The 27159-nt window shown below is 40.9% G+C and overlaps 1 protein-coding gene across 2 annotated transcripts in view; it reads left to right on the top strand.

Annotated features, from left to right (window-relative positions):
• The window catches only part of SLC12A4 (solute carrier family 12 member 4), a 425396-nt gene that overhangs the window by 191269 nt on the left and 206968 nt on the right, over positions 1–27159 (top strand). For both annotated transcript variants that reach the window (XM_069216265.1, XM_069216266.1), the window contains exon 5: positions 25332–25386. In XM_069216265.1, coding sequence (XP_069072366.1) covers positions 25332–25386 — 55 coding nt within the window. The remainder of the gene's footprint in view (positions 1–25331; positions 25387–27159) is intronic.

Here is a 27159-nt window from a genome sequence, read left to right as displayed (position 1 = left end):
TGGGGCCCAGGGCATACCTCCCACTTCTGTAGTGACAAGGGTCTTTCCACTCCTCCCCTCCCCCCCATTGCCTATAGCCCAAATACTGAAGCCATGGATTCAGTCTCCTCCAGGTGGCAGAAATCCTGTTTGGTGCCTGAGAAAGAGGTCTGCAGTGCAGAGCCAAGACTAGATAACTCCACAACCCACTCGGTTTGTCATTTATTGCCCTAATGGTCTGGTGGGCTTTCCGATTATACCAGGTTGGGCCTATTCATCCTAAAGAAGTCAATCTGCCCATCCTGGTTGGTGGCATACCAAGGAAAGCATCAGAGAAGAATTGATAAAAGAAATGGACTGTGGTGCTGGGCCATCTTGGCTTTGGAACTGAAACCCCCCAACCCCCAGCACATGATGGCATTTCTGCCCCCACATGAAGGCAGATTTTAGATTTTACCCCTCTCTACCAACCCAAAAAGACTGCTGCACTCAGTGGTGCCAGAACTATTTTTAGAGCAGCAAAAGCGCAATCAGTGTTGCATGACTGAAGTCATAGATGTTCTGAGGAAACCGTCACACAGAGAACAAGGGTGGCAAATGTATTCAACAGGAGAGTGGTAAGTTGCAGCATGTAGCTGGTGATGTATTTTGGAGCACAGTGTTACAAATTTATTACTAAAGTATCATATGGTAGCTCACTGTCATGTACAGACAGCACATTTCCCATTGAAATGTTGAATACATTTGCACAGACTTAGTTTTACTGATAAAACTATATAGCACACAAATGATAATGTGTGCATTACTAAGTGAAGAGACTTGATTTGTTTGATCCTATTAATATCTTTTTCTCCTTCACACTTCAGAATTACAAACAGTGTTTTATTTATGATTTTTCAACTGCTGATATATTCTGAAATATTTGTACAGTTCATTGGCAGGTATTTAAATTGTGTTGTGACATACTAAAGCTTTTCCTTCCACACTCTTTGTAATCCAGCAAAATTGTCAAATAGCTCACTTTACAAAATCCTCTCAATTTGCTATGTGGTAAAGAAAATAAAACATGAGCCTCCAGGTAAAAGAATACGCAGCTTTTTATCACGAGACATAGTCTGGCATTAAACATCCGCTGTTGAAGGCACAGAAAATGTGGTAGGTAAACATTACATTTAAATACCTTTTTATAGCTCATTCACCTTTTGGACTCCAGCATGTTTTTTGCGGGGTACTGCAGCACCCCCATGACATCAACTTTCAGAGCATTTGGCAGCAGTATGGGAACCAGGGAAAACTACCAACCCTGACATTTCCTCAAATCTAGAGGCTCAGGGTGTTGTGGCTTGTATGGATCTTAGAAAATGTTCTTACCCACATGTTTGGGGACAAAACACAAATTCGTCCTTGATATATTAAGTGGAAACTGCCCCAGTCATCAAAAAAGTGCTCTACCCTGTCAAAGAAAAACTTAAGCACTGAAGGTGTTAAACTAAGATTGTCCACCGAAATACACAATTAACTTTAATATTATCCCAAAAACTGCATTAGTAACGACTTTATCCAGAATGTTTAAGATCCAATAAGGTTCCTAAATATATCTGTAAAACCACTATTGACCACCTTATTATATTCTTGTCCATTCTCCTATTGATGCCTTTGGAGTAATTTAAAAGACCGCTAACAGCAAATTGAAAATGTGTGCATGTCAGCAGACTATAAATGCAGCACCCTTCTTATTGGGGTAGATGCTCCGAAGAATACCCATCTCAGAATTAAAGTCCCTTCTCAGGCAGAGACCACTGAGTTCTCTTTTGAGCAACAGGCATGAAGTTGGCACATGGGATGGTCCAAGACCTTTTAACACATGTTCTTTCCTGGGAAATCGCAGCACATTTCAGAGTCACTGAAGGTCGAAATATTTTAAAAGCGGCAACGTTTATTTTAAACTAATTCCTTAAAAATGAGTGAACAGGATTTTAAAAATGTTTGTGTAGGTACTGGGTGATGCAGCCATACTATCAATGCGGAACTAGAAAGTTAATTATGTAAAGTGGCTTAAAAAAAATCAAACGTGAATGAGCATTTTTCTTTTTTCCAAGGGAATAGAAAACCTATAGTCTGACTTCTTGGAAGAAGGAGGAAGGCATTCAGTGTTGTGGTTTGGCCCGTAATTCGGAATAAACACCCCAATCAAAAGGCAAAATGGCAATTTGTGGTGTTGATGGCCTTCTAGCACCTGCTTGCTTGTTTTAAGTTCAATTTTCCACTGTTATTGTGCTAATGACACTCGAGCTCTGGCCAAGATTGGAATCATATAATCTAAATCGTCTGCACTTAGGTAGTAGTCTCATCTAGCAAAACCAATTGGTCTAGCTTGCATTTTTAGTTATTAACCAGAAATGTAGCTATCCCTAATGTTATTTTGAATTTAAATTCACTTCTTATGTTGTTAGTAATGCTTGGTTTATTCTCAGCCACTGGTGATCACTCAGAGTTCCATTCCATCATTTTGTTGTTTGCTGTAGAAGGTACGCACAATTGAGATGGCTATTCCTAAACATGGGTGTTGTACTCCCTCTGCCTCAGGACCCAAGCTATCCTTCACTGACGAGGCCTAAGAAGGTGTTGGTATTTGTTGCATTTGGTCAGACTCTCATACATTGACAGAGCTACTTGTTATCATCCTATTTCTGCTTCAGCGGAGAGATGGTGCTCTAGGTCAACAATGATGTGCTTTTATAGAGCTACATATGTGAAGTGGAAAAACAAGACATCTGCAGCTGGCAAGTAGCTAGAGTGGGGGAGGGTGCAGGCAAATGGGTGGTGGGTTGGTGCATGCATGTAAGGTGACTGTCAACTGTAAATGAAAAAGAAATAGCCGCTTTCTTGCCTGCTGCACTTTCTCGCTCCTGTCCGTGTTCTAACTTTATCTCCTCTAAGCTCTGCAGGCTCCATCAAATTCCCCTAATTAATTCTGGGAACCAGCATGAGAGCAGCAGCAGGATTGGAGGGATCAGCCTCTCCGCACTCTCAAGAGTACTGAAGGCTTGTGCTTTCTCCAAGTCAGCTGGGTTAGAGAGGTTAAAATGTGCATGTCTGGCTGTCTGTCACAAGACAACCGGCCAAAGAGACGTGCCCTTTTAAATTAGTGCACAGGCAGCCCATCACTCCTTTCTGCTACCACTCAGCAGTCCCCCGCCACTCAAATCAGGACAGGTTGACGAAAAATAAAATGGTGATGAATTAACTTCATTACATTTTATTTTTCATCTCTGGGGCTTTTCTGGGGGCATTTCAGTGGGGCAATGCTCCTCCAGCTGTAATGGAGGAGCCGCCCCTGCAAGATGATGGTCCTACAGGTGAAGGTTAAGACGCATTGATAACAATTGGCTAAAGCAAGAGACTGTCCAAATCTGCAGAAAATCTATGGAAGAAAAGTTTATGGACCTGCAGGAAGGAAAATGTGCTAAAATTGCCAAAAAGTGCAAAAATATGTGAAATTATTACAAATGGAAATGCTACAGTAGAAATTATGTCACTCAAATGTTTTTTTTTTTTTTTTGTTTTTTTTGTCCTTATTCACGTTACCCGGACGCTAAATGACTTATCGACGGCCACCTCTGGGAGCTTTGTTTGTTCGGGTTCAACCTCCCCCTATAGAGGCTCCTGACCCCGGGGGTGGTCCAAACCTCTGAGTTGGGGTAGCCCTTACAGCACGTCTACTAGGCGTTCCCTTGGACCAACACTTGTGTAATCATAAAACAGGCCAATTTTGCGTTGCTAGCCAGCTTTTTAATGGAGTCCAAAATCTATACTTCTTATTGTACTCTTCATTCCCCAATGTATCTGATGTTAGGTTAAATATTAACAACTCTTTCCACTCCAAGACCGTTGGGGGGAGGATACTGATCAATTTCCTGCAGATCTCCCTCCTGGCCAATAATATCATGTAGAACAGCAGGTTGGCTCTGTCTCCTTTTACCTCTGTTTTTCCCAGTATACAACCAAATATAACCAATGGGAGGCTTACCTGACACTTTATAGGTAAAGTTTTGTTGATAATTTCACCGACCTCACTCCAAAACCAGCTAAGCCGTGGACACTCCCAGAACATATGCAAATCGCCTGCGGATTCCAGGCCACATTTCCTACAACTGACCTCATTACCTTGCTTCAATCTTGATAGCTTCTCTGGGGTCCAAAAAGCCCTGTGGATTGAAAACAAATGATTCCGTCTTAAACAGGCAGGTTTGACTGAAGAATACAACAAAGTATTCAATACTTGCCATAATTCTCTTATCTGTGATCCTGGCAGATGCTCTTTCCAGATTTCTTCTGGCATACGAAATTCTCAGTCTATCGTTTCAAGCAGTGCCCAGTACCATCTCAACACTTCTTTCTTGTCGGGGTTGACCTGATGAAGCAAACCTTCTACCTCGCTTGAGCCGCCCACTTCTTATTTAGCACCCATCACCCAACTCTTTATTTGCTATATTTAAATTTGGAGAGGTTCCCTACTGTCTCCCTATTGAGGTCTTCATACAAGATCAGGCCCTCTTTATTACACTAGTTTCCCCATTGCACGAGCCCGGCCTCTTTCAGAGGTGCAGCTAGAGCATCTTTAGTCCATTCTGGTGAGCCTGGTGAGTCTTGCATTATTTTGAATCTCACCTTCTTGAAAAATTTAGGATCTCCGAATTTATATAGAAATCCCTCCTCTGTTACCTTCTCAAACTCCATCATGACTTTTAATGTCTTCCCCAGCTCTGAAATTGTTGACCCATTCAGTGCCCCTCTCATATTTTCAATAAAGACCGCCCAGGCATAATATTGCAGATCTGGTAGCACTACCCCCCCCCCCCCTTTTCTTTCCTTCGTCTCAGCTTCTTCATGCTATGCACGCTCCCTTGTTGACTCATGTAAAACTACTGATTTTGCCCTGTAGCTTACTTAACCACTCCTTATTATACTTCAGAGGCAGCACATTAAAAATAAATAACAATTTGGGTAAAATCGTCATCTTAACAAGATTGACCCTACCTAAAATAATAAGGGGTAAGTTGGCCCAACTCGTCACCTGCTTACATGAATCATTCATACCCCTCTTGAAATTTAATTCTGCTATTTTATTAATCTCCTGAGTTATCATAATGCCCAGATATTTCAGCTCCCTCTTGTTTGAGACACTCTCCTTGGGCATATTCCAAGTCATAACTTCAGTTTTTTCCTTATTGACCTCGTACACCGCAATTTCCCCAAATTCCGCCGTCAAATCTTCCAGGGCTGGTGAAGTTCGGATTTGTTGTGTAGACCATCAGATCGTCTGCATACAGAGCCACTGTACCAGACCAATTCCTACAGTGAAACAGGGCTATCATAGACTCTCTTCTGATCTTGCAGGCCAGGGGTTCTATATACAGGTTAAATAACAATGGGAATAGTGGGCACCCCTGTCTAGTTCCCCTTCCAATTTTGAACTGGCGAATTAAGGAGCCATTAACCTAAAATCTTGCATCCAAATTTTGGTATAAAATCCATAATACCCTTGTAAATCTCCTTCCCAGACTGAAAACCTCACAAAGGGTACTCAGATATGATCAATTGACCCTATCAAATGCCTTAGTAGCGTCAATCATCACCACTGCTAAAGGTTCCTTACATGAGCTAGCCAGATCTATTGTGCCTATCAAACACTGACTCAACTCATGCATGTAACTGCCCTTTAAAAACCCTTTTTGGTTTTCATGAATCAAGTTACCGAATACATCGCCCAACCTAACCGTTAAGACTTATGCAAAAATGTTGTAGTCACTGTTCAGTAGAGAGATCGGCCTATATGAGTCACAGCACATGGGGTCCTTACCTGGCTTTAAAATTAGAGTGAGAGTAGCTTCCTTCCAAGAGGAGGGAAGCATAGCCCCCCTCTACTAAGATGCTATTACACAACCTTACTAGGATTTTAGTTATACTATCCCCTAAGACTGTAAATTTCTAGGGGTAAACAGTCCTGGCCTGGCGCTTTTCCTGTTTTCTCTGAACGTATAACCCCGTCCATTTCTTCCTGCCCATTACTTCATTCAGAACTTTATTGTCCTCCTCTCCCAGGTCAGTAAGATTAAGGTCTTTCAGCCTTGCCTGCACCTATTCTGGTGACACCTCTAAATTCTCTGTATAAAGATCTTGAAAAAAATCCTGAAAGGACTCTCCGATCTCCTCATTTCTCCAACAAGCGTTCCTTGGATTTTTACCCTGAATCTCTACCACCTTGTTTCTCACCTGATTTGACTTTATTTTCCAGGCTAGCAATTTCCCGCATTTTTCCCTGTACTTGAAATGGGCCACTTTATTCACTTCACATCTTGCCTAAACTCTTTTATCTAACCCTGCTGCAAGCTCATACCGTAGATCTTGGAGCATCTTACCTAATTTCCCAATTTCTTCCTCCTTACCACGCTTTTCTATCAACTCTTACCAAGTTATTTAAACCATGTAGGTGGATTCAGCAGATATTAAGTACCACCCAGGCAGGGGGTAATAAGGAGGGTAGCTATACTAGTTAAAAAATCATTCTTGAATTTCTTTCCAGGGAGGGCCAGTGGATAAGGCAGGTAGGTGGGCAATCGGAAAGTTGGTGGCTTTTGATCAGGCGTTTACCTTAGTGGGCTATTATGGGCCTAACCAGGATGACATCACACCTTGAGAGAGTTATTTTGGCATCTGTTACAATTTCCCAATCCTATAATATGGGTGGGGGATTTTAATATAGAGTTAAATTACGATATGGATAGATCTTCAAGAAGTAGATTGAAAATGAATGAGAAGATGCAATCACAAGTAATAAATATGATGTCTCAGTTGGGGTTACATGATATATGGAGAGAGAAGATTGGAACAAAATGGGGATATACATTCAACATAAGAAATACAGGCACCAGTCAAGGATTGATTATGTGTAGGTTGATGGGAGGCTGAAGGATTGTGTTGAAGAAATATCCCATGTTGGAGTGTATCTATCTGATCATTCAGCAGTAACTTTGTGTATTCGAGTAAGCAGGAGGGCTGCTCAGAGTACCTGGATGCTTGATAGAACACTCCTTCTAGACAAGGCTATTGTGGCAGACTTGAGAGCAGTCACACAGGAGTTCTTTAACTTTAATATGGGGTAGTCGTCACTACCTATGGTATGGGATGCCTTTAACGCTTTTGTTAGAGGTAGATTTATTAGAGTGGCTTCTATTAAGAGGAAATTATATAAAGATGAGATTAGTTGCTTGGAAGAGCGTATACAACTGGTGGAACATGGCACTCAAATGTTGCTCTGATTTATACAGAGATTTCTAAGACATACTTTAAATGGCGCTACATAGTCTTGATTATTGGGCATGTGAAAAATAGTTGAATACATATGTTGGAAATGGGGTCTTTGGTTGGCAGTCAGGTTACCCCCTGTCCAAGCAATGACCCTCACTCTAGTCAGGATAAAGGAGAATCACCTTCTGTTAACCCCCGCTCAAGCTCTTGGTAGCAGGCCGGCTTAACTTCAGAAGCAATGTGTAAAGTATTTGTACCAACACACACAGTAACTCAGTGAAAACATTACAAAATGACACAACACAGGTTTAGAAAAATAGACAGTATTTATCTAAACAAAACAAGACCAAAATTATAAAAATACAACATACACAAGTCAAGTTATGAATTTATAAAGCAAAAGAGTCTCAAATACTTTAGAAAACAGTGAGAATGTTTTTAGCATACAAAAGTACCTGGGTAGCATCAAACTAACACAGCACAGGTGAGTGTGCATCAGAAAAGGCCAGTGATGCGTTGATTTCTCACTCGCAAGCGAGACCGTGTGTCGTTCCTCCTCTGGTCGGGTCTGCGTGCTTCATTTCTCCTCTCTCGCAAGAGTGATGTATCGATCCGGACAGGCACCTCGGGTCCGGGCAGGCTTCGAGGTGTTTTTCCGTGCCCAGCGATGTTGCGCTGAAAATCCGGTCGCAAGGTATCACAAAACCATGCTATGTGGGGTTTGCGTCATTATCAGCCTCCGTTAGTGGGTGTTCCGCATCGTTTTTCTAGCTGCGTTGCATCAATCTTCTAGCCGCGAAGCTGGTGGCGCGTCGTTTATCAGCCACATCATGGAAGGTGCATCGAAAATTTCCCCGCACGGCGATCTGTGAGTGGATTTTCAGTCTTTGGATGCCAGATTCACCTTTCAAGGGCCCAGGAACTGGATAGGGCACCACTTGGCAGGGCAGGAGTCTCAGCAGAGAGCCCAGATGCTGGCAGGGGAAGTCTTTGATGCCCCTGAGACTTCAACAACAGGAGGCAAGCTCAGTTCAAGCCCTTGGAGATTCTTCACAAGCAGGAATGCATAACAAAGTTTAGTCTTCGCCCCCTTTCACAGGTAGAAGCAGCAACTGCAGGATAGCTCCACAAAGCACAGTCACAGGCAGAGCAGCACTTCTCTTCAGGTTTTCTCCTTGGCAGAGGTTCCTCTTGATTCCAGAAGTGATCTAATATTCAGGGGTTTGGGTGCTCTTCTTATACCCCTTTCTGCCTTTGAAGTAGGCCTACTTCAAAGGAAAGTCTCTCTTGTTTGTGAGAGGCCAGGCCCCATGCACACACCAGGGGGTTGGAGACTGCATTGTGTGAGGGCAGGCACATCCCTTTCAGGTGTGAGTGACCACTCCTCCCCTCCCTCCTAGCACAGATGGCTCATCAGGATATGCAGGCTACACCCTAGCTCCCTTTGTGTCACTGTCTAGAGAGAGGTGCAAACAGCCTAACTGTCAAACTAACCCAGAAAGGGAATCACCAAACAGGCAGAGTCACAGAATGGTTTAAGCAAGAAAATGCCTATTTTCTAAAAGTGGCTTTTTCAAAACACACAATCTCAAAACCAACTTCACTAAAAGATGTATTTTTAGATTTTGAGTTCAGAGACCCCAAACTCCAGATGTCCATCTACTCCCAAAGGGAACCCGCGCTTTAATAATATTTAAAGGCAAGCCCCATGTTAACCTATGAGAGAGACAGGCCTTGCGCAGTGAAAAACGAATTTGGCAGTATTTCACTGTCAGGACATATAAAACACATTACTATATGTCCTACCTTAACCATACACTGCACCCTGCCCATAGTGCTACGTAGGGCCTACTTTGTGGGTGTCTAACATGTAAGAAAAGGGAAGGTTTAGACCTGGAAAGTGGGTACACTTGCCAAGTCGAATTGGCAGTTTAAAACTGCACACACAGACACTGCAGTGGCAGGTCTGAGACATGTTTACCGGGCTACTAATTGGGTGGCACAACCAGTGCTGCCGGCCCCGTAGTTGCATTTGATTTACAGGCTCTGGTCACCTTTAGTGCACTGTACTAGGGACTTACTAATAAATCAAATATGCCAATCATGGAAAGCCAATCACGAATTCATATTATTTAGGATCACTTGCACTTTAGCACTGGATAGCAGTGGTAAAGTGCCCAGAGTAACAAAAACAGCAAAAACAGAGTCCAACACACATCAACAACCTGGGAAACCGGGGCAAAAAGTTATGGGAGACCACACCAAGGATGACAAGTCTAACAACATACAGTTTAAAAATCTGTTAAAGTTATAAAAACTGTGTTTAGGAAGTAGGAATCAGGCTAATTTAATTTAAAAGCAACTAAAAGAAAAAGCTTTTCAAACAATCAGAAGTGCAATATTATTTGTTACAAAAAGTACATTTAGGAAATATGAGGTATCTGAATGTATTTTAATCCCACAACATACAAATACTAATATAAAGAAAACACTGCTAAAAAAGACTAGAAGCACATGTTATATTGTTCGGAACACAATCTAACTTGTTAAAAAAAAAAAAAACATTGCTGCTTTATACCTATTTTTCTGAGACAGAATCTACAAGGAACAAAGGCAAGGAAAATATATTTATTTTAGTAACAACTGAAACACTAACACAAGCATTGGCAAAAGCCAATAGGTCTGTCGCTGGCTGCCAAACTTTCAATGGACGACTTGTTGGCACTCCTAACATAAAATAAAACATTGATTAAAAGCAAAAATATATTTTGGGGATTTAAAAAGTATGTATGGCTACGGAGGTCCATGAAACAAAACAAAACTACTCTGTGTGCAAATATGGTTCTAGTGAAAGAGCAAAATTCTGTCACAGTGTCGTTAGCCGATAGCTGAAGTAGGCTGACATGCTTTAGGGAGCTAATGAGTGAGGACGGCTGGCTAAAGCCCAATAAGTATATCACACATATACTTTTTACTAAAATCAAAGGGCCTTGACTAACATTCGTCCTAAAAAAACTGCTGCAAAGAGGAAAGTGTGTTTGTAAAAGCCAAGGTTATCAATTAGAATCTGTCTATAAGGAGTGCTTAACTCTCAAGTTCATTCTAGGTAAGAGGTATTTTCAAAATCAAGTTTCACGCTGGTGCAAAATGTTCAGCACTACTGGTACTGTTTACAGTGCTTAATTTGTAAAAGGAAGACTGCAGGGGCCTGAAGCTCTACTCCGAAGCCTGTGCAGCAGTGCAGACATCATTTTGCTGGATACCAAGGCTGGTATGCCAGGCACCTCCTATACATCAAAGAGTAATGGCACACATGACTTATTAACATGTTAATAAGTTGATAACACAATTTCTTAAAGGAGTGACTTCCTTATATCTGTCAAATTTAATACCAATTTCTTATATACATTTATAGTAAATCCAATTGTCCCATACATATGAACCTCAAAACCAAATTACTTGTACGTTGTCACATAGTCACAAGAATATATATACATTTATAATAAATCCAATTGTCCCATACAAATGAACCTCAAAAACCAAATTGCTTATACGTTGTCGTAAATCCAATTGTCCCATACATATGAACCTCAAAACCAAATTACTTGTACGTTGTCACATAGTCACACGAATATATATACATTTATAATAAATCCAATTGTCCCATACAAATGAACCTCAAAACCAAATTGCTTATACGTTGTCAACACGTGTTTCATCCGGGGGAATACCCCTAGGATTTCCTCAGGACCTTCTTGTCATTGAAGTTCATCAACAATCCCTAAAACTGCCTCTTTTTCTCACTCATGCTGGATCCTGCTTTCTCCCTTGGTGACAGTTTTCCCATCTTTCTCTTCCTTTGTATGTCCGATCTGCATGTTCTTCCTCTCCTGTGCTCAGTAAATACAAAATAAGTGCCGGTCTCCAAAAAAGAAGTGCCGGTGGCACACACTGGCAACCACCGGCTCAATTTAAGCACTGACCTTTGAGCTGAATTCACTTGAAAGACCTCTGTCTCTGCTAAAAAGTCTGCATCAAAGATGTGCTGATGTTGAACCAGTGAAGAGACCTTACATTTGTGAACAGACTAGGAACCATAATCTCTACTTAAGTATTTACAGGAATTTAGACTGTCTTATTGAATGTCCCACTTCCACCATTGCAATGCTAAAGTGTGAGACATTGGATACTGGTTGAGAGGGGTGAAACCCTAGTCTAACAGCAACCACAATCCTTTTTAGGGTGAGGCACAATCAAATCTCGAATTAACCTGTGCTCAACTATCTAGTAGCTTGGTACAGAGCAGTCAGGCTTAACTTGGAGCCAATGTGCAAAGTATTTATGCTGTGTTTCTAGCAGTAATAAAGTGAAACTGCAACACAAGAAAAATCTCACACCAATTAGGAACAGGCATTTGCAATTCAATAGGTCTCAGATATACTTGATTTGGGGCTATTGGCATTGTAAAGCATAATGGACTTTTTGTGCCACATTAATTGGTCAACCCTACCGCAATTGGTCCTTTCTGCCACATAATTCCAGTGGCTCTGCATAAACTAAAGGGCTACTGGAATCTTTATTAAACAAGGCCGTTAAAACACAATCTAATCCCAGGTGCAAAAAAAATTATTTGGCAGTTGGTACAGGCAACATCTCCTGCGAGGCAATGAAGAAATAATTGTACTCCAAGAATGCGTGCTTACTGTATCACTGTCCCTTTAGTGCAGTCTGGGGAGTCGAACAAAATGCCTATGACTTTTTAAACGCTTGAAGAGAGCCACCTCACATGATTTTAATGATCCTCATTCAATCTTGAACTTAAAAGTTACAAAATATGGACCATTGTACAGCATAATCAATTGTAAGCTCTCCTTGAGGTTAGTTTTATAAATACATGTACATACAGCTCAAGTTTCATAGACTCAAATGTACGTAGTTCATCTAGTTCGGTTTCTGTTTGGTATTCGCAGCTTGTATTATGTTATAAAAATAAAACTACAAGTCCCAGAATGCAAAGCTGGAACATAAACTAAATGAGTGAATCTCTCATTGAATTATGGAGCTGGAGAACTCTACGAATACTACTCCAAGGGCTGGTTTCCAGCTTGTATCACGTTATTAAAAAAAAAAAAACTACAAGTCCCAGAATGGATATGTGTGTTGCAAAGAACTGGTACTAAGTAGATCAGAGTGCATATAATGTAAAAATGTCAAAATAACTCTTGTGATTGATGTTCTTTTATGAGAGAGAAGGTACTTTTGTGTAGTGGAAGTTTGTACCCATTATAAGGTAGCTTAGAGGGTTAAGGTTTTTTTCGGAGAGAGATCGTACTTTTGTCTTGTGGAAGCTTGGAGTCATCATAAGGTAGCGCACAGGGTTTATGTGCCTGCTGCAAAGAATGTGTACTAGGCAAATCACAAAGTGCATGTAATGTAAGAATGTCAAAATAAGTGGCAAGTTATGTTCTTTCTGGAGCGGGAGAACATATTTTTGTCTAGCCGAAGTCTGGAGTCATCATAAGATAGTGCACAAGGTTGATATGCCTGCTGCAAAGAACATGTACTAAGCAGATCAGAATGAATATAATGTAAAAACGATACAGCTGATTGAGTTCACGCTTTGAGCACTGTGAGCACCATGGCCATCACGAAGCGTAGACAAAAGAAAAAATAGTTTGCCGATGCTAAAGTATATCGCCAATCATGCAATAATCCCTGTAATAGGGTCAGTGTTCAAGGTGGTAACTAAACCGCCCCAAGGCGGGGCAAACGTAAAGCATTTACCAATGACATCAAGTGATTTTTGAAAGGCAAGCCCACGAACAAATGAAAGTGATGGGCATGAGCTGGGCATGGTTAAAAGCCCACAATACTTACAACAGGTCACAGCACTTGCGCGCTCAACATAATGAAGCATTTAAGACAAACACAACAAAGAACAAATGGCAAGACTCATTGCTGTTAGTGCAGCTGAGCATGAGGCTGTCAGGTTGGAGCCTTTCTAGAACACACTATGACAGCCAAAGTACCTCTGTTGCCCTGAGCTGAGCCACTGCTGAACTACTCAGCAGAAGCTCATTTGCATAATGTCTGGTAAGCTGTGTTTGACAAAGCCATGTCCATATGGGCCCTGCGCTGTCCATCACATTCACAGTAGAGTATCGGATGTTTAAAATGGCATAAATCCTACCAGAGTCTTTAGTGTGCACATTGTGTCTGTGTGTGTTGTGTGTGCGTGAAATTAGAAAAAGCGGGAGAGAAGCATGACACTCAGGAGGTATTTTAAGGCAATTTGTGGTAATGCTTTGTGTGTACATGCCTGTTTCTTTCTGTGTGTGAACACTCAACAATTTATAAGCAGCACCATTGTAATTATGCAGCAGGAGAGGGGGCAAATATGCAGCAAGAAAAGGCAAATGATGCTGCTTAATGTGACTCAGTTTTTGATAGTAGTACTTCATTATTTTGTCATTTTTACATTTGGTAACACTCTTTGTGCATAAATTATACCTCAGTTTAACACCCAAACATAGCAATAAACAACATAAAGGTGAGAAGTCAACCTTTGCAAATGACCTTCCACTGCAGGCAACACGTTTCACTGCAATTTCACTAACCTTTGAACCTTTAAAGCTAGAAACATTTTGTTGGAATCTTCAGAGTATGCAGCAGATGATGAAATAAGTGGCAAATATGGCACATCCATAAGTATGCATAATCACATATCACATCATTCCAATGGATCTGTATATACGCATTTTTGCAAGTGCAAAAATATAAGAGAATGGTATTACGAAACTGCAAATATTATAAAACAAGGAAATATGAACATATCATTGTGTTTGGGCTTCGTTTTGTGTAACAAGTTATATATTTCTGAAGGTCATGGCTCTTACTAGCTGTTTATTACTATATGTGTCCTGTGCCATATTTGCAGAATGAATGTGTACATAAGGGGAATTTAAGACTACTATCAAGCAATGCAATGACAACATGAAAACTCAATAGAAGTGTCTTGCCCTTAGCCCTGCCCACTGGCCCCACCCATACCTTATTTTAACCAGTGCCTGCAGTTATTATTTCCAATTTAAAGCACTGCCCAGCAAAAAACCCTAACCTTGAAGAGAATGACTTTCTAACCTAGAGATGAGCTGACATTATATTTTCTGACAGAACATGATTTAATGGCGTTGTTAATTAAAAGCAGCCACTGAGGCAGATCTGCTTTTGGGTAAGCATTTATGTGTGCCTGGTGGGCATGGTTGATCAGTCCACATGTGTGCTTCCGAAAAGAGAAGTATTCAGGTAGCTCATCCTGTACAGTTCCAGTGCTTTCTTGGCAATACAACTTGTGATCTAGCAGTGCGTTCCCTGAAGCTGCAATTTTGAGCTACTGAACTGCGCAATGATTCTAACTAAATGTCAGCATTTAGAGAGACTGCAAAGCTTCAGCACCAGTGTCGCTGGATATGCCGCTTCCAGTAGGATAAGCAACAAGTGGCGTCCACAGTAAAACGGCAGTACTGCTCACCCCACTCAGTAAAATGCCCACCTACCCCAGGGCAATAGTTATCTCAATATACAAACATCTGGATAACCCCAATACTTGTCAAACTCTAGCACTAATAAAGAGACGGGACATATTTTAATCGCGAAATGCACTGATTACTGTGCTGGCTGGCAACTTATTCGTATTAAAGTATTTTTTACACTGCAGAACTCTCCTCTCCTGGCCCTCTGCAGAGGGTGCGGGGATGGCGGAAATGCTGTTCAGCAGAACAGCAAATCTGACTAAACCGCCGACATTGCACCTCTCAGGGTCCCGTGGCTGGCTGGGGCTGCCCCAGTGCGTTTATCTACGTATGTACCCTTAATAGTGCACGTGCCTAGCATTCTCTCACTCACCGTTCATTCACAAACTGCCCCAGTTGCTTTCTGGTCTTACAGTGCATGGAAATCTTTGCAATCGGGTTATATTGCAGAGATGCCAATATCAAAAAGAATCCCTGCAAACAAGGCTGCGGCAGGTGAACTGCGCATAATGCGCAGATTCGGTGCTGCCCCTCTTATGTTTCCATGGAAATACAAACCACAGGCTGGCTTAAGGCCATGCAAAGCTGCACTAGGCAAACAGTTCAACAGCTATGGTCCAATTGCGCATTCATCTTACAGTGACGTGTTTTTATTGTCATCGTGTGGAGCCTGGAGGAAGGAACGCTTTATGCAGTTACTAGACATAAGCAATGCGGCAAGACGTAAAGCTGTGATCCTCATTTTTATGTATTAGCCTGCAATTATCTGAAAGAAAGCTGTTGAAAATCTAATATGGTAGCAAATCGACCAGTTACAGAACCCCTCTGAACAACAGGGATCAACTGTTTAAAAACAAAACAAAAACAAAACAGAAACAAAACAAACATACATTTGAACCTGAAGCTTGGTGCCGAGCCGTGAGGAGAAAGGATCTCAGCTGGGATTAAAGGCAAAACAGAAACCAGATGGGAGGAGGGACCATCACAGCCTCTAACAGGAGGATGCATGACGTAGTGTGACGGGCAACAAAAATGTTCTTCTAGTAATATCCCTTAGGGAGGGAACTTAGCATGCAAAGGAGGGACATTTAGCAAAATGCATCAATTAAAATAAAATGAAGCATTTAAGACCAGCACAACAAAAAATGAATGACGAGTGGGTGAGGTTAAAAGCCCATATTCAACACAACATGTCTTGCAGACAGCGCCGACCGCTGCCAACCGCTGCCAAGGTTGACCTAAAATTTAATAAATCAAGCTCAAAAGACAAAGATCCAATCAGAAATACAGGAGTTTAACAATTTAAGTTAAAATATCGCCCCAAAGCCACTCGCAGGTATCCAGTTGGGTTGACAGAACTTCGTATTGGCAGGTGACAGGCTCAGTCATGGTTATGAAGAGCCCAAAAACTTCAATTCAGCTGCACTGAGACCACACCAAGGGTCCATGACCTGGGGAACACAACTTGGGGGTCAGGTGCTTACTCCAGCTGGATCTGAGTGATCGTTCAGGTGATTGGGAGACTCTTATGTCCCTGTGGCTCTGAACAGTGTTCAAAGATAGCAAGTACACAAAATGCAGGTTATTGTCTTGTTTATTAAGTACACAAGTGCAACCCTTGCCAGAGCACAGAGGAGGCATCCAAGCCATCCGCGATCTGCCAGGACACTTCCAACATAAACATTCTAAATAAGAACCCTATTAAAGTTGCTAGGATACAACACATCTCCCCCTTTACTTCATCACAAACATAAAGAAGCAACTACTAAGACTGATAAATAAAAACTAACTCACAAAAATAAGGATTATATAGTATACTACACAGCACACAATAAAACTAAGACATGCAATATGCATATGGTCGTTAATAGATCTTAATTAATTGCACACGTAATCTTTCATCCATAATGGTTTAGATGACGTGCGACCACTACTCCTCACAGTGGGATCCATGTCAAAGGAACTCTCCCTGGCTTTTTCCCCATTCCTTATTCCGCATTCCATCTCATTACATGGCGTCAATTTTCGCATGTTCCATTTCCTACCATCAATTAACCACACACTACTACCCTTTACATCATTGACTAGCTTTGGTTTAGACCACTTAGATCAACTCCTTCTTTGACTGTGAGAGAGTGTAGCTTACATAACCTATATTAAAATGAAATGTTTATATTAATGTGTGATGATGCTGCATAGAAAATAATAATAATAGCGATTTTGCTTAAACGTGTACTCGAACTATGACCACGGTGAATGGCCACCAATGTATACGCAAACTAATAATGATGAATACAATTTTGTTATGTTTAATTAAGCTTATATAACATTTATGTTACTACATCGATATTGAAAATCTTTATAGGCCTTAAGTTAGCATGAGCTGCAAGATTTAGCTGCCCAGCTCTCATATTAAATGCATTTTTGTGTTTTTCCAGTGTGCTGACTCGCAAAGCGCCATGACCCTGCAAATGTTCTTTTTCTTCATCTTGGAAGACGAATGTATCTATGTTAATTCCATTCCCAAGTGCATATTCTGTGCCTTGGTTTAAAAGTTATGAATAAATTGAAACAAATGTAGATCAATGAAATGTACAAGGTCACTTAGACCGATGGACAATGAATCTGCTGACCCAAAAAACGTACCAAAGAGTGAAGTAACACTGGATGTGCCACCTCCGAAGACGTCCATTATGAAGACCAATCAAGGAACCATGAACTAATGTGGGGTGACAATTGGGACTACCAAATGTTAAATTTGATAGGTTAAAGATAGTGGGGTATAGTAAGTGTCAAATAGAATTTTGGGGGAATGTACTACGGAAAAAGGGATAAAAACCCATGTCACGAGAAGTCATTTAGTATTAGGTAGGGAATGCTATTGATTTATCCAGAAACTCTGTCACTCTGTTTGGTGATTTTGAGACTTATTGAAACCATCCTCACCCATAGACTGCCCATTTTACACTTTTCCTCCCTATGAGGGAAATGCCCTTATGTCCTTTAGTTGAGCCTTGACTAATGGCGTTCGACTGATGTCCTGAAGACGAAGACTGAACCTTTGCGCTGACCTAATCCTTGGAAGGTAATTATGACAATGCAATTTTTAATTTGTCTGTTTGCGTTTCCTTTCTAGGTACCAACTGCTTGCTTTGATAGAGACCATAGCTAGATGTTTTCCAAATTGGTGTTATAAATTGTTTGCATGAAGCCCAACATGCCAATGCTAATTAGTGGTTGGGACAGGTGATCATCAAATTGACGCAAATGGACAAATGACTGACGTAATACCGACACTCTGCTATATTCTGACCTATGTTCACGTCGTGTTATATTCTAATGTTTATGATTTTCGTTTTATTGAAATGGTATCAAAGTTGTCATATCATAACTATGCTGTTGTGTTTCTTGGCTTTGAGATTAACGCACTTAATCTTAGATTATAACTAATAGTGAATAAAACTCACAAAATTCTATCAACTGGTGTGGTTATTCATGGCTGAAAGGTCATGTTGCATCGCCAATTTGATTAATGATTTGGACTAAAATAAAATATATTGTTGTAGTGAATATTGATGACGTTATTGATATATTGATTGACATATTGATGAGCTATCTCGTCTTACGGTGTCTCAACTGGGTCAAAAGATTAATTGGCCTAAAACGAGTCCTAATGTGTAATAAAATAACATAAAAGGACGCGTTAACAACTGCATGGCACAAACAATCTTACCCAGTCTCCTTTTTTGTACTTATGACAAGCTTTCCGCATAAGGTCATTGTTTTTTTTTTTTTTTTTTTTAACATATTTGTTCTGATACTTCTCAACTTTTTCTTCTATATTCTTCCTGTGTATAACCTTGACTCTTGCTCTGTTCATCCATGCAGGTGTTAATTTTGTGCCAGCCACTCTTCCTTTTAGCAAACAAAAAGGAGTCTCACCTATAACCGAGTGGGGGATATTACGATAACTCCACATCCTTTTCTTAACAGCTTCTCTACAATCCATGCCTTGTTCGCCTCCCAACTGCACACATTATTTCAGCACTCTATTAAATCTCTCAACAAGACCATTCTCTCTAGGATTGTACACAGCAGTGGTGTAATGTTCCACCCCACAACTCTTCAAGTAATCCTTAAATTGTTCTGCCACAAATTGAGGACCATTATCAGTAACAACACACCCCGGATAACCTTCTCTGCGAAACATATAATCGCAAAAATCAATCCCGTTGTCAGTTTTCACCTCCCTTATAAAGACTACCTCTGGCCATTTAGAGAAATAATCTACTAAAATTATCGCATACTTTCCAATAATACCCTTGGGAACAAATGGACCCCAAAATCTATAGCCACTTTTTGCCAGGGTTTTTCCTGCAAATTGGTACACGATATGAGTGAATCACCTTGTACATGTGATTTGTCATTACTCATGCACGCAACACAATTACGCACACACCTCTCTGTCTTTGTCCATTCCCAGCCACCAATAATCTACTAGTGCCCTTCTTTTCATCCCTGACATTCCACCATGACCGTCATGTAACAAGTTCACTAATCTTTTCCTTAAATTCATGGGTACTACTAATCTTCCACTCCTTCTCAAAATTCCATCAATGACAGATACTTCTTGCCAAATTTTGTTATACTCTCCAAAATTGCTATCAGACTTATGTACTATAGATACATCTGAAATATTCTCACACAGCATGCTCAAAATATCATCTTCCTTAAGAGCCTGTATCCATTCCTCCATGCTAATGCTGCCGCCACTCGACTCATCAACACTGGCTACCAACCAATCCTCACTATCCTGTGTATCATTGTTGTCCATTTTGTGTTGCACAGGCATGCGTGACAAACATCAGAATATCTGTTAACCAACCCTGGAACGTACACTAAATTAAAGTCATACTCTTGTAATCGATACAGCCATTTGGCAATTCTAGGGGTTGCTTTGCCAGCATCCTTGGTAGAAAATATGTCAACTAATGGTTTATGGTCAGTTCTTACTTCAAATTGATTGCCCCATACATATATATATTTTAAAATAATCAATTCCCCACCAACACGCCAGTGCCTCTTTTTCAATCACAGAGTAGGTAGCTTCTGCTCCTTTGAGCGTACGTGATGCAAAAGCCACCACTCTTTTGTGTCCCATTCTTCTTTGCATCAATAATGCACCAAGACCATGGGCACTAGCGTCTGCAGCTATAATTGTCCGATCGTTGGGGTCAAACGATTTCAGTGCAACAGCATTTATGATTTCCTTTTTTATAAAGTCAAAAACTTTCTGACACTCCCTTGACCAGTGAAATTGCACTTTAGATTTCATAAGAAGTCTCAAAACATGTACCTTCTCAGCAAATTAGGGTACAAACTTTGAATAATATTCTGCCAGACCCAGAAAAGGCTGTAATTGATCCTAATCCACGGGGGCTGGTGCATTTTCAATGGCTTCTAATAAATTATTTTTTGGCCTCACTCCCTCTCCAGATAAAGTGTGCCCAAGATAGTCTATTTGTTTCACTCCAAATTTGCATTTTTCCATGCTTATTGTGAGTCCAGAATTCTGCAATCTTTGTAGGACATCTACCAAAACATCATTGCGATCTTCAAAATTCGTGCCCCAGACTAAAATGTCATCCTGGAATACTACTGCTTTTTGAACACCTGTCAAAATGTTGTTCATCACTCTCTGAAACACCGAAGAAGCCGACGCTAATCCAAATGGCATGCGCACACACTGGAACATACCCTCAGGAGTAATGAATGATGTCAACTGTTTGGAAGATGGATGCAATCGAATCTGATGGTATGCATTAGACAAATCAATTGATGAAAAATATTTCCCATTTTTAACAGAGGATAACAATTCATTGATGCGAGGTAGGGGGTGACGATCCACCCAAATACATTTGTTGAGGTCTCTTAAATCGAGGCACATGCGTAATTTTCCATTAGGTTTGCGTGCTAAAACAATGGGACTAAGCCATTCTGATGATTCAATTGGCTCGATGACTTTAGCATCACACACTCTTTAGCTCATCTTTCAACTGCAATCTCAACGCAAATGGTAAATTCCTTACTATATGTACTTTAGGAATGCACCCAGATTTCACAATAATTAGATGCTCAAACTTTTTAAGGCACCCCAATGTATCAGAAAATAGGTTAGGGAATGCTGCTCGGCTTTTGTTCTTCTCCACATCATCTACTAATAATACCTGATCAGGATGGTTGGGGTTTAATACCATATTAAGCGTTTTTTGTTCTTTCCATCCCAATAAATTATTTCCTTGTTCCACTACTAACACAGAAGCATTAATACACCTCCCCTTGAAAGTGATTTTACACTCTACATAACCAATCAAAGGTAATTTGCCCCCACAATGTCCCACAGGTTCAATGTCTGAGGGCACAATTTCACCACAATCCACATCCATCCACACTTGTTTGTTTATGATTGTGTAAGGTGAGCACAAATCCACCCACATTTCTACATCTTTATCATTCATCTTTACTATACACTTTGGGGGAGTATATTTGTCTCTAATTGCACCCACGCATTCATCTATAGTTAACACTTCAATTCTTTCCTCATCGTCCTCCTCCTCTGACTGCACACCAGCACATGCATTGATACTATTCGCTGACTGTTTTTGAATCTGACGACCAGCTCTGCAGACCCATGCAAAATGCCCTACTTTTTTACAATTGTAACACTTCACTAGTGTTGCAGGACATTTACTCGCATCAGCAGCATGATTAATGCTACCACATCTAAAGCATTCCCTTTCTTTTTTTCTTTCCCACTTAACAGATCCACCCTTCTTAGGTTTGGAAATCACATTTCTGTCTTTTGAAGAACTATCACCACATCGTTGTTTAAGATTTAGTCCAGTTAAATATTTTGACGTATTTTCAATACGCCTTGCTATATTGATAGATTTTTGTAAAGAGGGATCTTTCAGCTCCAATAGACGTTCCTAAATTTTGGTATTGTTGGTTTTGTTAATGAACTGATTCCTTATTACCTCCTCTTGTAAATCCCTAAATTTGCAAGACACAGCCAACGTTCTTAATTCTGAGACATATTGCTCCACAGTTTCACCTGGAGCTTGAGCTCTAGAAAATAACTTGTGCCTTTCCACAACTACACTAACTTTCTTGCCGTAATTGTCTTCTAAAGCTTTCATGGCCACGCTATATTCATCCCCATTAGAGTTGTCTGATACTGAGTCATCATCACCCTCACCATCTACAATGAAAGAGGCACTATGACTAGACCTAGGCAATGTCTTTAACACTCTTCTTCCCTCACCACCTAAATTGTGCTTCAATATCGCTAACTTTTGCAAAGGATAGAATGAGACCCCTCCAATTGCATCTAGATAGGTTTCGAAGGCCTCACAACAGTCTTCCCAAACCATGCAAGGTGGACCTGGGTTTTGTAAAAACTGAACTGGTGCTAATATGGAATACAGATCCATTGTTGCAAAGCCAAATGCAATCTTAAAACAAGAGCTGCGCTGGTCGGTAACTGCTCGACTGAGAGATGCCCTCCCACTCCAGTTCTTTTGAATTAAACTTAAAATTAAAAACAAATACAGTAGACTTTAAAAACGAATGAAGTAGTCACCGTTGTCCTTGACGCACGCTTCACCTCGAGACGGTCTTTTGTATAACCAATGCTGCATGAGAGAACAAAAGTATTCGCTCGTATCATCGTTGCAGCAAAAACTGTGTTCTGATGTTTACATTGCGTCTCTTGCACGCTGATGTTGCACAAGTTTTGTTGTACAGCGTCCTTTAGTTGTCGTGACAACAGCACTCAGATAGTACTACGCTAGGCGTTTATGCGTCACCGCTATGACTCTGTGGCATCCTTCAGTTGCTGTGGTGACCAATATTACGCCAGTCGTCTTCGCGTCATGGCTGCACTCTGGTAAGCACCTCGCGCTTTGCTCTCTATTATCGTTTGAAGTAGATTTCTGTTCCTCGTGCGTCCTTTTTCCATTCCTCGCACGTCCTTCTTTATTATTGTTTGAAGTGCGCTTGCATTAAGGCCCGTTTCCACCTTTAAAATTAAACCTTGCACTCACGGAAGTTCGGGTCAAGCAAAGCTGACACCACACAGCAGACACCGGTTCTCTCCTCATACAGGGCTTCCATACATAAAATGAACAAACTGAAAACTCTCACTGCTCCACGCGTGAAGTCTTTGTTCTCTGCTATTTTGTGGATTACTCTTCCATTTCGTAACTTACTCTTCTATTTCGTAACTTATCCTTTGTGGCTAGTTTGTCCGCTTGCAGCAGGTCCCTTTTCCTGACCTTGACAACATTTAGACTAATATTTTTTTTTTAATCCATGCCTTGACTGTTGAAAAACTCCTTCTGACAGGGGCTGAATGTGATGTACAAACAGCTGTGCTCACGCTCATTCATATCCCATCCTCGTCGCCATGTTCAAAGATACCAAGTACACGAAATGTAGGTTATTGTCTTCTTTATTAAGTACACAAGTACAACCCCTGCCAGAGCACAGAGGAGGGATCCAAGCCATCCAGATCTGCCAGGACACTTCCAACATAAACACTCTAAATAAGAACCTTGTTAAAGTTGATAGGATTCAACAAACAGGGCTCCAGCAGATTAGGCCTTGGAGTCACTCTTGGGTCCTGGTTTCAACAGATGCAGTTCCAATCCTTCCCACCTATGTAAGAGGGCAGCAGGTAGCGGGTTCACACAGCATGGAAGCAGTCATGTAGAGCTGCAGCCCAGCAGACTGGCAGTCCTTTCAGCAGCACATCAGACCTTCTTCCTGGCAGAGTATCCTCTGGTCCAGAAGTGTACTGAAGAGCTTGTGTCTGAAGTCCAATATTTATACCTGGGCCTTTCTTTGACGTGGGGGAATCTTCTAGAAGTTTCCCTTTGGAGTGCACATGCTTCCTGTCTTCCCTGCCCTGGCTCTGTAGTAACTACAGGGGTTATACAGCCCTTTGTGTAGAGGCAGGGAACAGTGTGCAGGTAGGGCTGTGACCCGCTTTGCTCTCATCTTGCCAGTGATGGCCCATCCAGACTCATTTAAGTGCACTATTGTGTGTGGCTGTCTAGGAGGAATACACGAAGCCCAACCGTCAGCTACACCATGTCATGTGACCCAGAGATGGGCTGCAGGCACTAAATGGCTGAGGGAGGAAAATGCCAACTTTCTGAAAGTAGCAAATTCAAAAAGTGTAATTTGTAAATTGTAATTTAAAATCCCAATTTACCATAAGAGAGGTTTTTTCAAAGGCACTAAACATGATCTAGTGACCTGCTCCAATTTGGAAGCTATCATCCATTAATGTAATAAAGTAACTGCAATGTTATCCTGTGGGAGATGTAGGCCTTGCAGTAGAAAAAAAACAATTTAAGGGGTTTCACTCGCAGGACATTTAAAACGTAAAAGTACATCACCCACTTTTTAAATACACTGCATTCCGCCCTCTGGGCTATTCAGGGCCTACCCTATGAATGACTTATGGGTATTAAAAGTTATGGTATGGGCCTGGAAGGAGGTTTCTCTTGATAGGTCAAAATGGCAGTTTGAAGCTGCACACACAGGTGGGATTGCCGGACCGAGACATGTTTAATGGGATACTTAAGTTAGTGGCACAATTAGTGCTGCAGGCCTACTAGTAGCATTTAATTTACACGTTCTAGGCCCTGGAAGTGCCAATTTACTAGGGATTTAAGATTAAAGTAGGTATGGCAACTGAATATAAGCCAATTCTATTATGTTTTAATGAGAGAGCACAATCACAGTAGCCCTGGTTTGCAGTGGTAAAGTGCAAAGAGTCATAAAAGCCGACAAAAACAGGTTCATAAAGGAGGAGGGTGAAGGGAAAAAGTGCAGCACAGGGGGATTGACTGGGTGGTCACTGGGACCACATATTGTAATTGTGAGCTTTTTATGTAAAAGAATTATGCTTTCTGGGAACTTTAATCTTAATCTGCTTTGATTTATAAACCTCTCTGAAGACATGGCTTGGTTAAAAAAAATAATAATAATAATAATAATAAAAAGTCTGTGATTGAATTAGGTTGCCCTTTGCGACTTGGGAGAATCTGATAATGCAGCATGCTGTAGTACTTTAGGCGGACAGAATTTTGGTGTGACGTGATGTATTTCCTGTGATGCTAAGGTTCTTTGTCATTTGCAGTGACACCGTTGTTATGCTAATAAATACATCTGAAACTTAGACAGTCCTATCTATTTTTGGTCACTGAACTTTTCAAGTATGCAGTACCTGCTTAATCATATAGTGGGCAACCATTTTGATATCATTTTGAAATACACTTTTAGGCCAACAATTTTCACTTTAATCAATGTTTGCAGTGTTCTATGAAAGTAATTGCACATTCTTACTATTCGTTTAGTGTTGGTCATGCTTTGTTTTCTTCCCTTTTTAATTTCTCTGTGGCTTCGGCTTACTTACAACACATTTATTCTGTTCCGTAGACTTTGCTGACAGCTATATCGATGAGTGCCATTGCAACAAATGGTGTGGTTCCAGGTAAATATTGTTTACATTTACATTTATTTCTTCCTGTAACCTAGGCTAATGTTTTACTTAGTTGTATCGCTAAAAGAACCCAGATGTGTTGGTTAGCAAAGTCTTGAAAGTTTGCATTTTTAGCTTTATGATTAGTTATATCCTCTTTTGAAATAACATTTCCAAAGTAATTCTCCAAGTCAGGAGTAGGTTGTCAGATGTAGGGCAGTTCCACTGGAGTCATCTTTCAGTCTTCACTGAGACATGTGATGATGTTCACTATGTAGTACCTATGTGCTTGTAAGGGCAGAGATGGCAGTGTATTAGTGGGAGCTAAACTATCCCAAAATCTACAGTCTTCCTTTTACAGCGGCAGTAGAAACAATACTTAAACTGGCAAAAATTAAATGGGAGCATTAGTATCTAAAGCTCCGCAGTTTGGGACAGGTCCAATAACTTAACACAATCAGAAATGTTCATAAAAATGGATGTGCTCTTGTGATGTTTGTGTATTACAGCCATTGACAGTGATGCTGTAGTTAGGACTAACCAAAAGTTCAAAAAGCTTTGATTTTCTAATATCTGTGTCTCCACTTGATAAATTTACATCTGATGTGCCAGACCATTACAGGGTTAAGCCCAGAGCTTGAATCTCAAGTTTCAAGCAGATCAGTTAAGAGGGTTTACAAAAGCATTGATTTGCTTCTGAATTTGCCTCTATTTGAGGGATTTACATAAAAACTGAGATGCCAGCACTGGGCTTTATCTACTAATGGTATGCCAAATTTCATCTAGTTGTGTCATGCACAGACAAAATTATTAGCAAATTACATTAGTTTAGTTTTTTGCACGCATTAGGTCTCGGCTAGACAGTGTTCGACTTTCTCTTCGACACATGTTGTATATACTTTGTGGGCTTCAGCCTGCCCATAGGCTTCCCATTTGCTGGCTCCATCATCACTCTCATATTCCTTCCTCCCATTTGTCCATGGCATGCATGCATACATCATGCCTGTTCCTGTGTTTAGCCTCACCTCCCCCAAGAGCATGGAGCAGTTACTAATATCTATGCACTGCTCCAATTTTAGCAACTGTTTTAGGAATTACTTTTTTCTTTCTTTGTGAGCACCTCACAGAAGAGCTTGTATTTTGGATGCACTCTTGGTACAGTGATGTTTGCACAATAACTCTTTTTCAGGATGTTACTTTACTCCCACCCACCTGCATCCCCTTCTCACATAAAAGCGCTATAATATGTCCTATGCTGGCCACATCATAGTGCTTTTTTGTAACCTTTAGCCACACTAAAGAACACATGTGCTATTAAACAACATGCCTAAAAATCATTCACATTGACAAGGCCAATAGCTCACGCATTGCCAAGACCTACTGGCTTTGCCAATGCTCGTCTTTAGCTTGTCGTCCGGTAGATACACTGCAGAGAGGCAGCTGTGCATGGTCAAAGGCATTGCACAGCAGATTTGGGAGAGAATGGGCAGAGTGCAGAGGTTTGATTCAGGCCAGCTGCAAGGCATGTCTCCAGAAGGCATGCACTGCAGCCTACTGCTGCATACTGCAGAAGAACATGGTCAGTGGCTTGGGTTAGCTTAGAGCTCAGGTCCTGCATGCATTCCCTACTTTGCAGAGCCAAGGGAGGGAGTTAGGTGTATGTCAGCTTATAATAGCTATGCCCAATGGGTCATAACCAGATGAGGGCCTTACATAGTGCTTTTAAGACTTGACTCTCAAGACAGTTTCTGCTGTAGACATCCAAATGCTCTGCACAGTTACTAT

The sequence above is a fragment of the Pleurodeles waltl genome, chromosome 12 (assembly GCF_031143425.1).
Source record: "Pleurodeles waltl isolate 20211129_DDA chromosome 12, aPleWal1.hap1.20221129, whole genome shotgun sequence".
Taxonomy (NCBI): Eukaryota; Metazoa; Chordata; class Amphibia; order Caudata; family Salamandridae; genus Pleurodeles; species Pleurodeles waltl.
The sequence above is the reverse complement of the archived record's forward strand: the minus strand, read 5'-3'. Positions and strand labels throughout refer to the sequence as shown.